The sequence below is a fragment of the Lonchura striata genome, chromosome 4 (assembly GCF_046129695.1).
Source record: "Lonchura striata isolate bLonStr1 chromosome 4, bLonStr1.mat, whole genome shotgun sequence".
Lineage (NCBI taxonomy): Eukaryota > Metazoa > Chordata > Aves > Passeriformes > Estrildidae > Lonchura > Lonchura striata.
In genome coordinates, this window is record NC_134606.1 from 30,835,969 (window position 1) to 30,854,105 (window position 18,137).

Below are 18,137 nucleotides of genomic sequence, written 5' to 3' on the forward strand. Positions count from 1 at the left end.
CCGCTTGGAGCCTCCCGGCTGAGCTGGCGGCTGTGCCCCGCCGAGCAGGAGCCGCCAGGCGCTGCTGCGGGGCGCCCGCAGCGTGCGGCGGGGCAGCGCCGTCCCGCCGCGCCGAGCGGCGCTGCGGCGGCGGAGCCAGCGGGGCCTCCCGGCGGCGGCGGCCACGGAGAGTTGCGGCGGCGGGGGGCCGGGGCGGCGGGGGCGTGCCGGGCACGGCGCGGCGCTTCACCTGCGGGAGGCGGCCGCGGCCCCGGTGCGCGCCCGAGACCCGCGCGGAGCCGTGCGGACGCGCAGAGCCGCGAGCTGCTCCCTCTCGCCGCCGACTGCAGCGGCGAGGGCAGGGAGGGGGTGGTTCTACCGTGAGCAGGGTCCGAGGGGGACGGACGGAGTGCGAAAGAAAACGGAGAGAGAGGGAGGGGAAGAGGGAGGGAGGAGGCGGGGGAAGGAGAGAGGGAGGGAAGGAGTCGGCGATCCGGCGCAGCGTCTCCACTCACTCTCTCCGCTGCTGTAACTCTTTAACTCTGCCCGTTCTTTGCCTGGACATGTCTTAAGAAAGTTGGATCTCTCCCTCCCTCTCGCCTCTCTTCTTTTTCTTCTTCTTTTTATTTTTTTTTCTTTTCTTCTTCTTCTTCTCCCACTCCCCGTGTATTTTTCCTTCCCCCCTCGTTCAAGTTTCAAGCAGCGGATGGGTTGGAGCCGACATGCCGCGCTGTGGCGGCGGGGCCGGGCGCCGCGCTGGCTGCGCGCCGGGGCCGCGCTGAGCGCCAGGGCCACCGCGGGGTTCACGCTCTAGAGGCGTGTGGGCACCGGAGCATTGCTCGTGCTTTCTCCAGAGGACAAAAAAGAAAGCTGAAGGAGGAAGCGTGCGGACATGAACTGCGCTGGAGCGGACTTTGCGAGAAGAGTGCCGAGTCCAGCTGGTCTGGTGAGTTCTTTGTTTAATGAGTTTATTATCAGCAGGGTGCTGAGAGGGATGATTCCCTGGAGAGTTCTAGTGCTCTAATTTGTGGAGTTACTGAAAACAGTAGGATCTTCGATTCAACCCGTGGTTTTTAACTGTGTAGAGTATGTTTACGTATATATCAATACGTGTATATATACCTGCATATCGATTCTATGCATATGCATTCTACGCGTACCTTGGAGCTGAAGGTACCTCAAGCTTTACCTCACCTTCACGGCGAGAGCGAGGCTTACATTTCCCGAACCAGAGCCGGGCTCGTCGCTCCCGGCTGGGTTGAGCTCCCTCCGGGGGAGCCGGCGCCGGGAGCCGTGCCTGCCGCCCGTGCGCTGTGGCGCGGCGCCCCCTGCCCGGCCGCCACGGAACTGCGCCGCCGCCGCTGCCGCGGGGCAGCCGGGGCCGGGGGCTGCGGGGCGCCACGGGGAGGGGGCGCGGGTGCCACGGGGCGGAGCCACCCGGCTGCGGGTTGGTGACCCTGAGAGCCAGCCTTTCTGACGAGGTTGGTTCCGTTTGACCTGCAGCCCTGGGGGCTGTGGTTGAACAGGGGCTCCCTCCGCCGCTGGCTGTATTTATTTTTGTGGCTAATAAAAGACGTGGTGAGGCTAATGCGTAGTAAATGCGCCCCCGCTGGCGGCTCCTGCCTGCAACCCGGCTTCGTCGTGAGTCCGCTGGGATAGGATTCCCCAGACAAACATTTGATAGTCATTAAGTGTGATCACTTATTAATGAGCGGGGAATCCTTCAAGGACTGTTTAGGAGTATTAATCTTTAACGGAGGGTTGACAGTCTGCCAGATATTCCTTCAGCATGAATCCGGCAGGGCGCTTTTCCACTTGGGGGTACGGATTGGTAGCTCATACCCTCTCCACGGGCCGCAGGGCGGTCGCGCTGCGCTCCCCCGGCTGCATACCCGGTTGCGCACTCCCTCTCACTGCCGCTGCTTTTCCCGACGCCGGAGCAGAGCACCGCTCCTTCCAGCGGTGTCGGGGAACCGCGAGAGACGTCAGTCAGTCACTTTTGGCCTCTGTGAGACCTCCCTCCTCCGCCCGGCCGTTAAGCGGCGGCTCGCCCAGCCCAGCCCAGCCGAGGTGGGGAGGCGTGAGCCCGAGCCCGGCGGCGCGGTCCAGGGGCGGCAGCCCGGCCGCCTGTGAGAAGGGCAGCGGGCGCCGAGGCGCTGCGGTCGTGGCTGGGCGCTCCTGGGTACCAGCAGTGTGGGCGGCCACCACAGGACTTGTCCCGGCCACCCGCTATTCCTCGGACAGCAGAGAACCGCGTGTTCCCACGGGCTCTGGCGGTCTCCCTTGCCATCCCCGTAAGACACCCACGGCAGCAGCTTTCCAAAGTTTCTGAGTAGCCTTTCTGGGAGAGAACTTCACCATACGCGAAATCGCCCGCGTCCCTGGACCGGCATCCGATTCCCTGCCACTCCGTCGTGCAGGAACGGGGCGAGCGCGGCGGAGGTGAGCAGTCCCTCCAGCCTCGGGCCACCGGGAGGAGCGGCTCGTGGTTTTGGTTCGCCCTTCCCCCGCTGTTCTGTTCCGCGTTTCGCCCTTCCACGGCGGGGCCGGGCAGGGGTGCGAGGGCTGCCGCCGCTCTGAACGCCGCAGAAACGAGTTCCGGAGGGGCGGCCGTGCAGCGCCGCGGAGGAATCCGGCGGCGGGGGGGCGGAGAGGCCGCGGCGAGGCGCGCCGGTGGCCGGGGAAGAAAGGGGCAGCGGCGCGGCAGGCACCGTGCGGGGCTGGCCCCGGCCCGCGCCCTCGCCCCCGCCCCGCAGGCTGCGAGCCGCAGAGGTGAGCGCTGGCCCAGCCGGAAAGTTGGCAGAAGTTTCGGCGGCGGGGGAGGGCGGTGGGCGGCGCGGACCCCTTGGGAGGTTGAGGCTCCGAGGAGAGGCCGGGACGGGGCTAGCCGGAGGCGCTGGGCGAGCGGCCGCCTCGTGCCGCGGGCCCGGCGGGACGGGCTGCGAGCGGCGCCGGGCCCCTGCCCTGGACCCCGCCGCGCGTCGCGGGCCCCGGGCGCCCCGCTCCCCCCGCGGCTAGCGGCGGCCGGCCGGACTCACTCCCCGGAGAGCCAGCACGACTTCAGCGGGCAGGTTCCGCCTAAGTTGGGCAGAGGAAAAGAGTTGGCGGTGGTGCTTTTCCCTGAGGCAAGGTGTCTGAGTGCGTCTGATGGGCCATTGCAAACTTCATTCCCGGGTGAGCCGGCAGGGGCGGTTCGCGGCGGGAGAGAAGTACCTTAGGATGAATTTCTTCCTTTGTTCGCACTTCCACACCGCGTCCCTCGTTGCATTCCTCGCCGGATTGCTCCGAAAGGTAAAGGGCAGTGCCTGCCAGCAGGACCCGACGTTTGGCAGCAGCTCCCCGGAAGAGCCCGGCCGGACTCATCAGTCGGCTTCTGCTGCTTCTTTTATTCTTCTTTAGGGCAGTTGAAGCAGAACAAAGTTATGTTTGAAAGATGCACTTTTTAATCTCTCTCGTCAGTAAGTGACACCGTGTTTTACCGCTGTTAGAAAACTTCTTTTTTCGAAAGGCATTAATAAGTTTAAAGAAATGCTGCCTTCTAGCAGTAGGTTTTCCTGCGGTTTAAATACTTGCATGCAAGTTGTTCCTAGGGAGTGGCATAGGAAATACTACCTGTATTCTTTTACCACCTCTGCTGTCTCTGTAAAAGAAAAGAACGTTGTATAATAGATGTGTATTTCCTATTTGCTTTTCTAACTTTGTGGAAGTAATTCAGCTATTCAGTGAATAAATATCTTACTTGCATGCTGTAAACTATTTTAAAAGTTTTTATTTTATTTTAAATCCTAAAATCTCGTTTAGGAGACTGAAAGGCGAGCCTTAGTAGTCATCCCAGAAAAAGGATGGTCTGTTTTTTTTCTAATTAAGCATGCTAAAGAACTTTGTATAGCTAAGTTAACTCTACTATCAGTTCAAATAAACAGGTGTAAAGTGACTTTAAACTCTCAAAGATTTCTTTTTCTTTTTTTTTAAGTTTAAAACTGAATTCAAAAATCAGTAGAACTATTTTTGTTATCACAAATTTTACATACTGTGCTAAATTTCCATCAAATAGTTATTCATAGAGATTGCTTTTCTTTGCACATCTAATGAGTTCATGTTAGATACACCAGTAAGTAACTGCCTAAAGATAAACAGTCAAAATTCTCCATGTGACTCTTAGTTTCAGTCTGGTTTTAAAATCTTTGTTGCTGTTGGAATATAGCTGCAGCATTTTCCTTTTAATAGCTAGTATTTTGAAAACATAAATCAAAGTATCTCATGAGATTAACTCATGATGTGGGGAATACAAACATAAAACACTGGACTTTAGTCACAAGTTGAAACTGTTATGTTAATCTCTGTGACACTGTACATTTCTTGAATAACTCACCAGCTTTACTAAAGTAACAATACCATACACTCTCATCATGTGTTAATTTTCTGAATACCAAAACAGACACCTTCCTCCTCTGAAAAGCAAAAGACACTGTTAATTTGTTTGATTGGAAGGTTAAGCATGTTGAAACAGCTAAACTGATATTTCTTTTTTCCCATTAGACTACATGAATAATTGCTTTTGAACAATTGGAAGGGTAGGTGCAACCACAATTAGTGCAGCTTGCAAAGACATACAACTCTCATAGACTGCTACACTAGAGATCCTGTCATGACTGTTTAGTTTCACAGTGCATTTCTGTCAGACAGCATCAGTTGGGTGTGCTGATCAAAACTGACCTTTAAGGTAAATAGTTAATGTTTTGCTTGGTAGGTAGGTTATTCTGGACTTAACTGGTAGAGCTTGCATGTAGAAAAACAATAGCAATGAGACTAAGACTAACTTGGGTATATTGCCTGATCCTTTTTCTACCTGTGACTTCTACTGGTGGGGGAATAAATATCTCGGTGTATATTCCCCATAGCTACATTATATATCTATGTATGGTAAATCGGTTCAATGTATGTATCATAAGCAAGATAAGCTTGGTTTGGTCTTTTTTTTTGCTTGCTTGACATTGAAATTGCTCTTTACTAAAGTTCTGTATTTTATGCTTAAATCTCTCAAATCTTAAACTATATAGACTTTGAAATCTAATTACTGTAAACTTCCTGCTAGGCGAAACAGTCTTTTTTGTGACTGCTATCTTATCCAGTCATCTTAATTTATAAGTTATCAATATGAGCTCTGCTAGCTCCAAAATTATGCTTAGAAATATTAACTATCTTCACATTAAAAGTCTAAGTTGCATTAATATTTTTCCCATGTACAAATTACGTTAATGTTTTGATGCATTAATAGTTTTGATAATGTTCTAATTAAGTAGTAAAACTGTTACATATCCCAGTGCTGAATTTGCATCTAAATAAAAATTACCTGAATATGCATATAAATAAAAAATATCCAAATGATAATTTCCAGATAAGAAATCAAAGTTTGTTTGAAAGTAGCTTTTCAGAATAATACAGTGTGCACTTATGAATTTAGGACTGTGATGTTTTGTTAAGCAAACGGTTACCTTGTGTATTGAGCATGGATACAGAAAATCCTAAACTGGTCATATTCCAAAGATAATAAAAAATTAGGAGTTCAAAGTATAGCCTTTGGCTAAAATGTTTCTGAAATTCAGTCATTTTGACACACTGTAATGAGACATCTGAGTTTATATCTAACACATTATCACTTTAATTTAATGCTTTCATACTTTCTCTTACTCGTTAATGGTCTTTATGACTGCAACTGCTTAATACTTCAGATATTTTCCAAGAATGTACTATGTTGATTTTTGGATAATCCGAGTCAAAGTTTTTTAGTTTTTAGTAGCTATGTAAATTATGACTAGATGGAAATAGTGTTTTGTAAAAGAAATTGCTAACTTGTTTTTATCTGATGCGGTTTAACTGTTCAGTTGAGAAATACTTTTACATTCTTATTTGTAACTCAATAAATTGCAGGGGTTACTACTGGGGAGGAAATTCTCTTACTGGTGGTTGTGTTACTGTGTGTAATGGGGCAGTGAATCAGGTGCTACACCATCAGAAGGAAAGCTGGGTTTTGGACTTTAGTATAAATGAATAATAATGATAATAAAAATTTCTAGTGTAACTGAGGGAGAAAGCAAGGAAGTATCTGATCAGATCAACATAAAATTTGATCATTGAATAGTAGATAGATCATTTGTAATAGATGGCTTCCAGAACTCCAGCAAAATGGAGGAAAAGCTGGCTTTGTTGATTGCTGAAAAATGATGTTTTAAGCAATCTTCTTAGCATTGCCTTTTAGGCCAGTCTGGTAGCATTTTAAAATTTTCAGAGTTTTGGGATTAACTGATATCACTATTTGTTTCAAAGATTTGGTTGTGTGTAAGAGTTTGTTTGTTTTTTTGGTTGGTTTTAAGCAGATATTTGTTAACTTGGTAGCATGCTGGGACATAAAGCCCTGCAGACCAAAGTGCCTCTGTATTCCCAGGACATATCATAGCCTGGGACGGAAAATAGATATGGGTGGAATAATACTGTGTAGCCATTGAAATGGTGACTGTTTCAACCTCACTCATTTGCCCTCCCAACCTTTTCTTCATTCAGTGTTAAGACCTTGTAAGTATTGGTTCCAGCTAGTGACTAACTTCAAAGAGCTTTAATCTTTTTATTATTTGCTTATTCACTTTTTGTTTGCTATGTTTATAGTTTTAATTGTGCAACTTAAATGCTAGATTTAGAAGACAGACACACTTTTTTTTTACTCCTTCCAAAAGGATATTCCTTTTCATTACTCCTCTACAATACTTCCTATGATTTGTTTGAATCTGAGTCTTAAATTCCTGTCAAAATCATTGACTTCATCTGCGACTGAATTCCTTCTGAGGTTTTGAAGTGAACTGTTGACACAAGTAGATTAATTTGCTCTGATGTTTGCTAGTGGGCAGAGTCAGTCCATGGAATGTCAGTGAGTGTGATCTTTCACAGATCTACCTGAGCAGGTAGGAAGTAGGGAAGAGAAAAATGAATGTAAGAGAAAACATGAGTGGAGAAAGGATGTGATATTTTTTTAGAGGAGGTGAACAGAACTAGTGTGAAGATAGGCACTTAGAGACTGACATCCAAAGAATAGGATGAGGGCAAACTAGGGCTAAAATGTGGGGAGAAAAAGGTCAGGAACAATAAAAGAACGACATAGTGAGTAATTAGTTTGATTTGTATAGCAGATTGGCTGGGGAAGAAAACTGAGAAGGAGAGGTAAAGGAAAAAGTTTAAGGACAAATAGAGAAAGAAGAAAGAAATGAATGTGTACTACTTAATCAAAGAAATCAAGAAAATGTTAGATTGCTTTCTACTTGCTGGAAAGAAGTTTTTCCCCGAGTATCTTGTTGAAAGCTTGGGCTTGTTGAGGGAGCCTTCTGAAGCTTTGATTTGTTATACTGTGAGACTTGAAGGAGTAAAGACGACTGCTGTAAACCCAGATGAAGAAGGTGGTCCCAGATGTCTTGTTCCTGAGGTTTCTGCCTTTCTTCCTACTGCAATCTTGCCTAGATTTAGGTATCAAAAATGTTATACTGATTTCAAAGGGCAAATCCAGTTAAGTTGTGCCTCTATGACTGTCTTGCTGTTCCAGGCTCTTTCTCTGTCATTTCTGGAGTGTGTTGGAGAAACCCAACTGAAATGTTCCTCCAGTAATTTTGATAGATTCTTGTTCTTAGAGTTCTTGATACTAATTTGTTTCAGATCTATTCTGAAAGGGGAATAAAGGAATGTGTCTTATTCTTTATGGGCTTTACACCTTAGTGGTGCTTGATTTTTATTTTTTTTTTATGATAAGTACTACTCTTACAAGGGTAGTCAGAGCTGGAGGGAATGCAATACAGAATTATCTCTGCTATAATATTTATCATTCTTGGAACAGGTGCACATTGGATACTGTAAAAAATTGATGGTAATATCAAGATAACTCTTACAGTTTACTTCCACATTAAATGACAATAATCATTTTACAATCTAAATTAAATGGGGGAGGAGAATTTTCTACTAGACATCATTGTCATGTATGAAGTAGAGAACTGGAGTGAATGTTCATTACTCCAGATTAGTTCAGGTCTAGTTTGTTTGTTCATAGCAGACAGCATTGACATATTTCTTTTAGCATGTTGCTTCATGGGAATGTTCATTTGAACTTAACTCTGTGTTCCTCTCATGTTGCATTAGTTATTCCTAGACTTTTGATGTAGTGGATTTTTGGCTTTTTGTAGGAGTTTTTAATTTACATGTGTTTCTATTACTGCAAATAATTTTGACACTTTCTTCAAGAAAATTATATACTCTAAATGTGTAACCTACCTAATTTTCTTTCAAGTACGAATTCTGAACTAAGCATTAATATTTCTTTGATAAACATTTGAACAATCATAAGCTTTACTGCATATCTTTCTTGTTTCAGGGTTTCTTTGTAATTGCTGCCATGGGAAGATACTTGACTATGCTGTTGCTGCTGATGCTGCTGGTGCAGCATTTTGGAAACTGTGAAGGAAATCAAAGGCCACATCATGCTTCATCAATGCAATTTACACAACTGCAGTATAATGCCACTGTGTATGAGAATTCCGCAGCCAAGACTTATGTTGGGCATCCAGTGAAAATGGGCATTTACATTACAAATCCACTGTGGGACTTAAGATACAAAATTATTTCTGGTGACAGTGAGAACTTGTTCAAAGCTGAAGAGTATGTTCTTGGAAACTTTTGCTTTTTGAGAATACGGACCAAGGGAGGAAACACAGCTATCCTTAACAGAGAGGTGAAGGACCATTATATGCTGACTGTTAAAGCAGTTGAAAAAAATACAAATGCTGAAACACGCACGAAGGTCAGGATACAGGTACTGGATACAAATGACTTGCGGCCTTTGTTTTCTCCAACATCTTACAGCGTTTCTTTGCCTGAAAACACAGCAATAAGGACCAGCATCGCAAGAGTCAGTGCGACAGATGCAGATATAGGAACAAATGGAGAGTTCTACTATAGCTTTAAAGAAAGAACAGATGTGTTTGCTATACATCCAACTAGTGGAGTGGTAGTTCTAACTGGTAGACTTGACTACTCGGACACTAAGCGTTATGAGATGGAAATTCTTGCAGTGGACCGTGGGCTGAAGCTGTATGGTAGCAGTGGCATAAGCAGTATGGCAAAACTAACGGTTCATGTAGAGCAAGCAAATGAATATGCCCCTGTTATTACAGCTGTTCCATTGACTCCATCAGAATCAGACTCAGATCCAACATATGCAATAGTAACTGTAGAGGACAGTGACCAGGGTTCAAATGGGGAAATAGCATCGTTAAATATTGTTGCAGGAGATGCACTTCAACAGTTCAAAACAGTGAGGTCTGTTCCAGGTGGCAAAGAATACAGAATAAAAGCTATTGGTCCCATTGACTGGGAAAGTCACCCTTTTGGATACAACCTTACCCTTCAAGCTAAAGACAAAGGGAGTCCCCCACAGTTTTCTTCGGTAAAAGTTGTTCATGTGACATCACCACAATTTAGGTCTGGTCCGGTCAGATTTGAAAAAGAGATATACAGAGCTGAAATAAGTGAATTTGCTCCTCCAAACACACCTGTGATAATGGTGAAAGCTGTGCCTAGTTACCCACATTTAAAATATGTATTTAAAAACACACCAGGAAAAGTAAAATTCAATTTAAACACTCACACTGGTCTTATTACCACTTTAGAACCCATAAAAGCACAGTATGCATCCCATTTTGAACTTGAAGTTGTGACAAGTGACAGAAGAGCTTCTGCAAAAGTATTAATTAAGGTACTAGGCATGAATAGCAATCCTCCTGAATTTACTCAGACATCCTATAAAGCCTCCTTCGATGAAAATGTGCCAACAGGTACAAGTGTAATGAGAGTGAGTGCAAAAGACCCTGATGAAGGGGAAAACGGTTATGTGACCTATAACATTGCAAACTTAAATCCATTGCCATTTGTGATTAACCATTTCAGTGGGATTATTAGTACCTCAGAAGACTTGGATTATGAATTGATGCCAAGGGTTTACAATTTAAGGATTCGAGCCTCTGATTGGGGTATACCATATCGCCGAGAAGTTGAAGTTCCTGTTACTATTATTTTAAATAACTTGAATGACAATATACCTCTGTTTGAGAAAATAAATTGTGAGGGAATAATCCCCAGGGATCTTGGTGTTGGAGAGCAAATAACAACTGTATCTGCTATTGATGCTGATGAACTCCAGTTGGTGAGATACCAAATTGAATCTGGAAATGAACTGGATTTATTTAACCTAAACCCAAATTCTGGAGTACTGTCTCTCAAACAGTCACTAATAGATGGCCTAGGTGCTAAAATGTCTTTTTACAGTTTGAAAATTACAGCTACAGATGGAGAGAACTTTGCAAAACCATTGTATATCAACATAACTGTAGCTGGTAGTCGCAAACCAGTCAACTTGCAATGTGAAGAAACTGGTGTTGCCAAAATGCTTGCAGAGAAACTCTTACAAGCAAATAAGTTGCACAATCGTGGAGAAGTTGAGGATGCTTTCTTTGATACTCACTCTGTGAATCTGCATGCACCTCAGTTTAGAAGTATTCTCCCCAGTAGCATTGAGATAAAAGAAGACCAACCTGTGGGCTCCAGCATAATATCTGTGGATGCTGCTGATCTTGATACTGGCTTCAATGGAAAGTTAGTATATGTTATTTCTGCAGGTAATGAAGACAGTAGTTTTATTGTTGATATGGAAGGAGGAGTGCTGAAAATTCTATCTCCCCTTGACCGAGAATTAAGAGATAAATATACCCTCAATATTACTGTCTATGATCTTGGAATACCACAGAAGTCTGCCTGGACCCTTTTAGATATAAAGATTTTGGATGCTAATGACAACCCACCGGAGTTCCTTCAAGACAGCTATTTTGTTGAAGTAAGTGAAAACAAAGAGCCCAACAGTGAAATAATTCAAATTGGAGCTACTGATAAGGATTTGGGGGCTAATGGAGAAGTGAAATACTCCCTTCTTACAGATACAGACAAGTTTACTATTAATTCTGTGACAGGAGTTGTGAAAGTTGTAGGGGTCCTGGATCGGGAGGAACAGCACATTTATTTTTTGAAAATTGAGGCTAGGGACCAACCTACTGAAGAACCTCAATTATTTTCAACAGTTATTTTGAAAGTGGCTGTAGAAGATGTTAATGACAATCCTCCCAAGTTTATTCCTTCAAATTACCATGTGAAAATTCGAGAAGATCTTCCTGAGGGCACTATTATTACATGGCTGGAAGCCTATGATCCTGATTTAGGCCAGTCAAGTCAAGTACGGTACAGTCTTCTGGACAGTGGAGATGGCACCTTTGACGTTGACAAAATAAGTGGAGCAATACGTATTGTACAAAGACTGGATTATGAAAAGAAACAACTTTACAACTTGACCGTGCGGGCCAAGGACAAAGGAAAGCCCATTTCATTGTCCTCTACGTGTTATGTTGAGGTTGAGATAATAGATGTGAATGAAAACTTGCACCCCCCACAGTTCTCCATATTTGCAGATAAAGGCTTCATAAAAGAAGACGCTCCTGTTGGCTCCTCAGTAATGACAGTATCTGCTTATGATGAAGATGCAGGACGAGATGGGGAGATCAGATATTCCATCCGAGATGGATCGGGTATAGGAGTTTTTCGAATAGACGAGGAAAAAGGTAAGGTGGCTTTCTGTTATTTTTATATACTAAACAAAATCAAATGCCAGGAAAGAGAAGAGAAGCAGCATTGTCACAGTTGATATAGGTGTTCTTGTTTGGACTAAAAGATGTCACCAACAATGTGTATATTTGTGTCTGCTACTTAAGTAAAATTATTTTTATACGTTTGATCAGTAATTTCTCTCTAATATTCCCACTTCCATCCAGACTACCTAAAGCCATGCTTAAGTCTTAAAATCTATGCCACCCAGAAGTAAGAATACTCTTGATATAGAATGGACGTCTGCCTCATGTGCACACACAATCTGTCTTGTGGACAGTGGAACTGTTACACTTTTCAGTCTTAAATTACATTATCTTTCGCTCCTCTTACTAGAGGTATGCATGGGTGTGATACTGCCATAGTGCTGGTTTAGTTAGTTACTTTCAGCATTTGCAGGTGCCCATCTAGAATTTAGTAAGCCGTGCTGTCTTCATCAGAGCCTTCTGCCAAAGAATACAATAGAAAAACTTCATATGAATCAAGCAGACTGAGCTGTTGACTTATTTAATAAGTAATTCATACACTGATGAGCAGTGTGAGAATTTTTCCAGTGTCATGTGTTCAGAAGAAACATAATTTTATTTTCAGTAAAATTCTAGTGCTGACTTTTAACATTTCGGTTGGATGTCTATATAGCTATCTATTAATTTATGTCTTCGATAAAGAGAGAGCATTGATGTTTTGAAGTTATCTAAACATCCTGAAATAAATTGTGGAGGAATCTGGTGTAAGATTTGTCTACAGGTTACATATAGGTAAATGATGACATATGTGATCAATGTAAAGAAAAAAAACTTGTAACTGAGAATAAAAGGTGGGAATTATGTCTGATTCATCCAGTAGTCATTTGGTGTGTTCGCTGTGCTTCCCACAATTGTGAATGTGGGTGATAGAGACTCATGAAGCCACTTCACTCTTTAGGGTTTGGGTGAACAAACTATTCCTGACCATTTTTCTTCTCTAGAAAGTCTGTTATTAAATTACATGGTTTGTGGCTAAAGAACCAGCTCTACAGGTTGAAATGTAACAATGCTTCCCTTAGCTTTGCTTTTAACAAAGCACATAGTTAAGGTAGTGAAACAGATTTTCTAGAAGTGGAGAATTGAATACTTTCTTTCCAAGACCTTGTAGTTTCGCTTTTGGCCATTTAGTGTGTGTGCAGAATATTAGTTTGTATATCATTATGCATTTCCTTTGGTATAAGTATATTCAAGTTCACTGTGTGTTATGGTATTTTAGAGGTTTCACTGGTTGTCCTATAGAATGAGTCTGAGTTTGGCAATTTATAAATGTGTGATAGGTAACAGAAAGTGAGAATGAACCTGTTTATGGGTATGTGGACAGGTATGTGTGTTTTTGTGATGGTGCTGCAATGGCAGAATTAGTTGTCTCTGTGTGTTGCCTCTACTTTTTTGGCACAAAGCTAGTTTACTTGACTAAGAATTGGTGTGAGTTTAAATAAGTTGCTTTTTATCAGTTGGTCTTACAAAGTTGGCAGAGCTTGGAGCAAAGCCAGCTTCTATTCAATAATATTGTCCAGAGCAGTAGCTCTGTATTTTCAAGGCAGGGGAGAGGCATTGTCTGTATTCATATCTGGTATCTAGTGTTTGCAGTTCTTTGGGGATGAAAGTAGAGGGATTTCGTGGGAATGGGGTGCTGGTAGAGAGGGATTGCTAGATTTTAATCTTATTGACAAATTCTACTTATGACACTGGTGTGGGGATAAAAGTGTTTATTTCAGTTTGCTTGATGTGTTTTTTGGTGATCTAAAGGAAAAGACATTGAATATGTACAAACTTGGCAATGTAGCTTAAGTTTTGGATTGACACTTTATTTTGGTAAAAAGCCATCAGAATTGTTCTTGAAGGCACTATTTATACTGCAGTGTCTGAATATTTGTCATATTTTTCAAAATGGACTGGCTTTGATACAGGGAGCAGACTGAATATCCATCAACAAAGCACATTGAAGAATTTGTTAAAGAGATTTGTCAAGCAACTTGTTAACTTTTTCAGCTTGCTGAAGGGTTCTTTGGACTTTACCCCTGAGCTACAAGTCTCATCCTCCTGTCTTTGAAGGGCATCATACTACATTGTCAGTTCAAAGACAGATAAATCAGACTTAAGAACTTATTTCAAGTCAACATTAAACTATTCAGTGGCTCAGAGTGGCTCTTTTATCCCTTGCTTATAAGAAATTAAGGACAACAATCATATTTGCAGGTAGCCTAGATGATGGTAGAAGCATTGTTCCATAATAGCTAGTGCCATGCATTGGTTTTTGTTGACTTTTAGGTTGTCTTTCCCATATTAAGTTTGTTTTAATTTTACAAAGTTCAAAAGGTAGGAAATGGTATTAGTGTTTGATATTTGTACCTGTAATTCTGGTATTTTCACAAGGGACTTAAATATATCTTTGCCACAACGTCTTGAGTTCTGTTTTCCGAGCCTTACCTTTATTTTCAGTCAGCGGTTTTCATAGGTTCTGTTTTTGCAGTTTTCCCCAAGCCATTAGCAGTGAATGTCCTAACAGGCAGCACTAAACACCAATATTTCCAAACTCAGGAGCTGCTTTGATTACTTAGTTCCCTGACTGCTCTGATGCTTTTCAAAGATGCGGAAAAAAGATACATTAGAGGTGAATTTGATAGTCATATTTTAGCTTTCTTATATTCTTAAACGTGAAAAGGCAATAATGGTCAGAAAAGGAGGAGAACAAGATGATAAAATTGAAGTAGTTTCTGTCTATATTTTGTAATGTAAAAAATAGGGCACACACAGTTTTAAAGTACTTTTTCCTTTCCTAAGCTAAAAGGAAGTATTTTTCACATGAAGTGTAATAAAGTCATGAAACCCATTTCCTCAGGAAGTTATAGAGACTGAAAGTATGACTAAAGAAAATAAATGATACTAATGAGATTACTTTGAGGTTCAGCCTCATGCTATCTTCAGCTCATAAACTGTTAACTGGAAGCCAAGGGGGTAAGGGAGAGAGATCAGAGGTTCAATATATGATTCAGAAGTACAACAGTGCATTGTGCCTGAGATTGTACAGAAATAAAATTTAAATTGCATGATAAATTAAGACTTTGAGATATTGTATGAGAGGAAAAATAATAAAATGAGATTTTTGTGCTGTGAATTTATGTAACAAAGCCATTTGTTTATCCTTTAGGTATGTGTTCAGGAGAACTTGGAATTTAAGATAGCTTTTTATTTGTGAATGGAATTGAAGGCTGTAAATTGAGATGATCAGTTGGCTATATAAATTGCCTGTTAAAGCAGCAGTAAATATTTTATCAAAGCACTTGACAAGGAGTTGAGCACATCGGTGTGTATTAATAACAGAAGTCATTGTGTTGATGCAGATCTCAGTGTGCCACAAGAAAAACCCATGCACCATCTAAATCCCATTAGCACAGAACAGTAAAAGTGAGATAAATCATGTCAATACCATGCTGCTACTTCGATTGAGAAAAGCTCTAAAGAATTACAGAAGCAATTACTGGAGCAGAACCTAAAGTAGAAGCTCTGTGGGACCAAGGCAATACTGAAACTTCCTTGTCCCAGTTTTTATTCCAGTGGACAAGGAGAGAAAAAGAAGAATGTCTTCCTGTTTACTTTTTGGTTTTCAAACACAAGGATGGAGCATTTCCATTGGGTATTTGCACTCCTCTAAGGTTAACTGAAAGATGGAAGCTCTAGTTTGTAAAAACGGTGTTGGGAAGGGCTCGTAGTACTTTTTCTAGTTGTTTAGGCAGGTGAACAGTGTCACTCACTGGATGGGACATTATTATGGGAGCACCAGCACGTGCTGAACAAGTGTCCACACTGATTTTCAGCTGTAAAAATGAGACTGAGAAAAACTTATAGCAGTTATTTAGCCTTCTCCAAAGAATTTTTGCCAAGCAGATTGCTTCTTTCCTTGAGATATCAGGACTTCTAGCTTATTGTTGAACACTGTTCTTATCTTGTTTTAAGGTTGTTTTCTTATAGTTTTGCTTTTGTTTCTAGTGCTCAAAATTTAGATAGCTAAGGGAGCCAACAGACTCTGGATGTGTAGATGCCGTGGGTCATTTAGTCTAAGAAAGGCCTCATTGAAATGTTTAGGGAAGATGGGAGCCCATCCTGGAAAGTGTTGTTCAGAAGTGAAGGAAGGTTTAAGTAATGAATTCCATGGTGTCTGTTATAACTAACCAGTTGAGTGTTGCATTTACAATCCTTATACATGCAGATGCTGGATATTACATATAGGCCTTTCACAGTAAGATTTCAAGCCAAAGTAAATTTTATAAACTGATTATCAGAAACCTAGCAAGTAATTCAACTTGCAAGGCTAGCAGCAGGTGTTTTCTAAACTTCTGCAATTGAGGCTATTTCACAGTACATAACCTAGTTCCTGAATGGTGTGAAGGGTGATGTGACAGTCTGAACCTCATACATGATAACTTTATTACTTGTGTTTACAAGTTATTTGTTTTTACAGGTTATTTGTTACCAGGAATCTTACTGCTCTTTCATTAACCTGATTTTGAGTTATTAGGCCATAACTGTTACAGAGTAACAGTAAATCTGCTTTAAAATGATATGGACAAAGTTTAAGGTGATTAAACGAATTTGCTGACTTAAAAAGTTGCTTGAGTATGGGTTTTTAAAACAAAGATCTGTCTAGCCTGAGATGCGGTCTCCAGTAGCACAGGCAGGGCACGGAGATCGGAGATGATACTTTCTTCTAATACTTTCCCAGTCTGGTTATTTTGTATTTGGGGAGTTTTCAAGTTGCATGGTTTGTAACATCCAGGTGCTTATCTTCCTTGTGTAGTCTTCCCTTGAAACCATGTAACTTTCAAGTGTAACCTTGCTACTGTGATAAGAAAAATGCATTGTTGTGGTAAATAATATTAAAGGAGCAAGTAAAAAAATTAGCAGGGACATATGGAAGAAAATTAATTTTATTGCACTGTCTCTGTATGCATAAAATAGTGTCAATAAAGCTGAATAGCTATAGGATGCTATTTTTAATATTACCAGAGCTATTTCCAGCTGGGAAGACATTCATTAAGGAGAGTGAATAGGATTTTAACTGTGTAAAGCAAAGTACTGAATTATATTAAGGAAAGGAACGTGAGTAAAAAGAGCATGGCTAACATGTAATAAGTATGTTAACATTACTTTGTAGTGTTCATGTAAATCCATTAACTTAAATACAGGATATCATTAACATTTGTACATAAGGAATAGCTTCAGGTTCCATTTCTTTGGTGGTCTTTGACTTTTGAGCTTTTCAAAGACTGGAATTAGCAAAGCTTAAGTTCTGTGATCATCAGTGGCGCGGAACACATTTGGCACCCAGGAGATAGCTGTTGAAGTAGCACCATTTTCTGGAACAGAAATCAGCTGGCCTGCATCTATACCAACAACTCTTGTACCTTTAGGAAGGGTGACTGTACCCAGATCATCTATTGGGAATCCTAATCCTGTAGTTCACTCCTAACTGTGCCCCCTGCTCTTTGAAAAATGGTAGTTGGCACAAACCAAAACCAATTTAACAGTACACAAGTTCAAATGTTTGGGAATGTTTTCCATCTGTTGTAAAGGTACAGTCACAAAATACTTGGAGACAGGTGAGACATTTTTAATCAAAACTGAGATTAGTATGATTTGGTTTTAAATTAATTGTAGTTAAGCAACCTTATAAATACAGGACTTTCTTCACGCTGCTTTGTTGAATGCTTCATCTTTAATTTACTCCTTCTGTATACTTTGTTACCCTTATTGTATAAATCATGGATATAAATGTCATGATGTGCAAAAACTTAGTTTCAGTTTAAATAAGAAAAAAAGGAAAAAATAAGACATTGAGAAGTTCTTTATAATTTCCGTTCTTCTACTGTACAAATTCCATGTTATATGTTGGTTTAGTGTTTATTCTGAATCTTTGAAGATCTGTCAGATTGTTGTTACTGAAAACTGAACACAAAAATATGTTGAGCAAATCTTCTTGTAAGAAAGCTATGAAACATTAAATTAAAAATTGTAATTGATCAGGTCATGTTGATACTAGGGAAAGAATATTCTAGGTGGATTTAATATGATTGACTAATTCTTGGATTATCTTCACATCAATAGGCTACATTTGTTTACAAATGTGACAATGGCATTTCTTGATTAGCTTCTGTCCACAGATGCAGTCGCATTGACACATAGGTTGTGCAGTTAAAATTCCCTGTATGAGTATTTTGACCAGTTAAAAGTGAGAAGTAACTAAGAAGTAACTAAGACCCTCACAGAATGGGGTCTTCAGATAGCATTTTATTCATGCAAAGCACAGTAGTTCTTCCCACTACATTTGAAGAGCGAGAAGGATTAACAGGTTCTCTATTTCTGTAAAGTACTAAGTGGCTGCGGCTTTTTGCA

The 18,137-nt window shown here is 41.7% G+C and overlaps 1 protein-coding gene across 6 annotated transcripts in view; it reads left to right on the forward strand.

Annotated features, from left to right (window-relative positions):
* The first annotated feature begins 440 nt into the window (after positions 1-440).
* The window catches only part of FAT1 (FAT atypical cadherin 1), a 102,937-nt gene continuing 85,240 nt past the window's right edge, over positions 441-18,137 (forward strand). For 5 of the 6 annotated variants that reach the window (XR_013339887.1, XM_077782862.1, XM_077782866.1 and 2 more), the window contains exons 1-2: positions 441-925; positions 8,387-11,675. Coding sequence is in view for 5 of the 6 variants with exons in the window: in XM_077782862.1 (XP_077638988.1) it covers positions 872-925; positions 8,387-11,675 (3,343 nt within the window). In the remaining variant the exon portion in view is untranslated. Of the gene's footprint in view, positions 926-2,619; positions 2,752-8,386; positions 11,676-18,137 lie in introns of those variants that run through there. The other variant, XM_077782865.1, reaches the window with a different exon arrangement.